Source organism: Neocloeon triangulifer, unplaced genomic scaffold (assembly GCF_031216515.1).
Source record: "Neocloeon triangulifer isolate White Clay Creek 2 clone unplaced genomic scaffold, ASM3121651v1 ptg000035l, whole genome shotgun sequence".
NCBI classification, from domain to species: Eukaryota; Metazoa; Arthropoda; class Insecta; order Ephemeroptera; family Baetidae; genus Neocloeon; species Neocloeon triangulifer.
In genome coordinates, this window is record NW_026775565.1 from 97,694 (window position 1) to 100,295 (window position 2,602).

The window sequence follows — 2,602 nt, forward strand, 5'->3', positions numbered from 1 at the left end:
TAATTTATTTTTCAGAATTAGAACCCCACCCCTTTCATGTTTTTTTATGCTTCTTCCAAAGTAGGATAATAGTTCGAATCCATCCAGATAAAAGTTTTTGACTTCAAGTGCATCCAACCAGTGTTCCGTAATTACAATTAGATCTGGACGCTCTTTTAGACTGTGAATGAAGCTAGTGAATTCAGTATACTTATTGGGTGTCTTAAGGCCTCGAACATTCAAATTTAGTATTTTTAAATTACTTAAGTGTTTTTTGGAAGGGACTTGTTGTTTGTGTTTTTTGAGTTTCTTCTGTAATTTATTGATGTGGAGTTTGAGGGTGATGGTGCGGCAATCTTCGGAGATGGAGCCGATGGGGCGGGCTGCTTACTCAAGTTGCGCACGGGGCCGGCCTCCTTTCTCGGCTGCGGTCGCCTGATGTTGACCGGGACTGTCCCACGTAGCCCGACCGAGACTTTCTCGGCCAGCGCGTCGATGCTTCGCCTCATGCCGGACAGCTCACTGGCCAGGTCAACTGAACTGGGCGCATCAGGAGCCAAGGGTGGGGCGGGGTTAGACTGTTCTGAGGGCTCGAGCGGAGAGAGTGGTGAGACTTCGGGTATGTGTGAGACACCGACTGTTACCTTTACATTGGGAGTTTGCCGGGGGGGTCGGTGATTGGAATCAAGTGGGGGCAGCTGGTGCAGGCTACCCCCACCGGCAAAGCTTTCCCGAAGACTCTCAGCCTCCCTTCCTCCTTCCAGGTCAGCAAAGAATTTCGCCAGGCTCATGGACTCCTTCTTGCCGTCGCCTCCAGGAGAGTTGGCCTCCAGACTAAAATTAGTTTCCTCCTCAGGGTAGGTTGACTGAATAAAAGTTGTTTCACCTTTGCTAGCAGATGATGAGGTGGGGCTGGACGCACGGGAGGGCACCCCAGCTTTGTTACAGGTCTCCGGTGTGCGCCCAGCTGGTCCACCTAGTCCTGCTGTAATTTTGGCAGCTTCTGATGGGGCACCGCCAGGCCCAGGGTCAGCTGCGGGCCTCGCCACCTGCTCCAGGCGCGCCTGCTGTTTGGCCATGTCGGTCTCCCATCGACGAGTGGGCGACTTCTTTTTATTTTTTTGGTGGCTCGGCGACGCAGCTGAAACAACAGAACATTTTTGTAAATTATTTTGTTTTCCAATCTGGGGGACTGAATCGATAAGACTTATGCTTTGTCTCTTTTGTACGAGGGGCTCGGCCTGCGAGGTCTTGGCGAGCGGCGGAAATTCGTCATCGAGGCTGCTCGAGGCCGGAGAGGTTGTCGTCTTGTGGAAATTCCTCCTCGTAAAATCGTTGGTGCCCTCGAAAATAAAAACCTCCGTTTTCGAGTTAGCAAAAACTCGCTCCAGAACCTCAAGGCTGAACTCCCATGGAAGTTTGTCAAGTCCCGCTCCAATTTTAGGGAGCCCTAATTGCTTAATGCCGAGTGCCGTGCAGACATCACGGAGAGAGACGATGGCGGCTTCAAAGTTTTCACGTGTCGGGCGAGTTCCTCTCGACTTCTCCTTGGTGATGATGTACAGAGCATACCTGAAGGTACCGTCGTTCTGCTGTACTGGAAGGACCGCAACCTGTCCGACTTTCAGCCCCAAAGACAGCAGGTAGTTCACATTGCCGAAAAGCTCTCGGAAATCAATTGCAAGTCCGGCCGACATTTCGAAATCTTCGGCGACACAATGGCCAATAGACATCGAGGGTGGTGAGTCGACGAAAAGATTTGCCCCAGGTAACATTACGACCTTTGTTTTCGGCGGCCGAAGAGGTATCTTGTACTGCAGCCACGCCTCCTTTTCTCTGGCAAGGAAAAGTTGATACTCTCGCTCCATTCTTGCTACCACACTATCTTCCGGGGACTCCTCTCGATGTGAAAGGGCTTGCAGTTCCCGCAGGACTTCGGCCAGCGTCCAGCAGATGCGAGTGAGAGCACCTTGATCACCAAGCGGGCGCATCATGACAGGCGGCGGAATCGCATAGTAATCGTCCGGCATCATTTTTGCGAGCAGATTTTCTCACAAAATAGGCGATGAAGAGGGCCAACTTCACTTCTGGGGTGTCTTCACACACTCAAGAAACAGAAAAGTCACCACTCAAGGGTCAACTCGACGTCCACCAACCGCCAGGGTCTCGGAAAGGGCACCAGCTCAAAATCAACACCTCACTACTTGGCGCATGCGCACCACTCCCCATTTTTTGAATATTTTGAATTTTTAATTCTAAGTCCGATCATAAAAATCGACATATATCGTCAGGTACCAATAAATATACGACTTGGAATTCATTGAAAAAAATGTGAAAACGTAGGGTCTTCATAAGTGTCACTGAGACCTTTTCAGAAAATCAAAAAAAAATATTTATAAGTACCAAGTACCTCATATTTTGAATTTTTAATTCTAAGTCCGATCATAAAAATCGACATATATCGTCAGGTACCAATAAATATACGACTTGGAATTCATTGAAAAAAATGTGAAAACGTAGGGTCTTCATAAGTGTCACTGAGACCTTTTCAGAAAGTCAAAAAAAATATTTATAAGTACCTCATATTTTGAATTTTTAATTCTAAGTCCGATCATAAAAATCG

At 48.2% G+C, this 2,602-nt stretch overlaps 1 protein-coding gene across 1 annotated transcript; it reads right to left on the reverse strand.

The window, feature by feature from the left end:
- Positions 1 to 242: 242 nt before the first annotated feature.
- Positions 243 to 2,119, reverse strand: LOC132204976 (uncharacterized). Its single transcript, XM_059633780.1, has one exon. The coding sequence runs from the start codon at positions 2,010 to 2,012 to the stop codon at positions 243 to 245; it is 1,770 nt and encodes a 589-aa protein (XP_059489763.1). The 5' UTR covers positions 2,013 to 2,119.
- Positions 2,120 to 2,602: the final 483 nt, after the last annotated feature.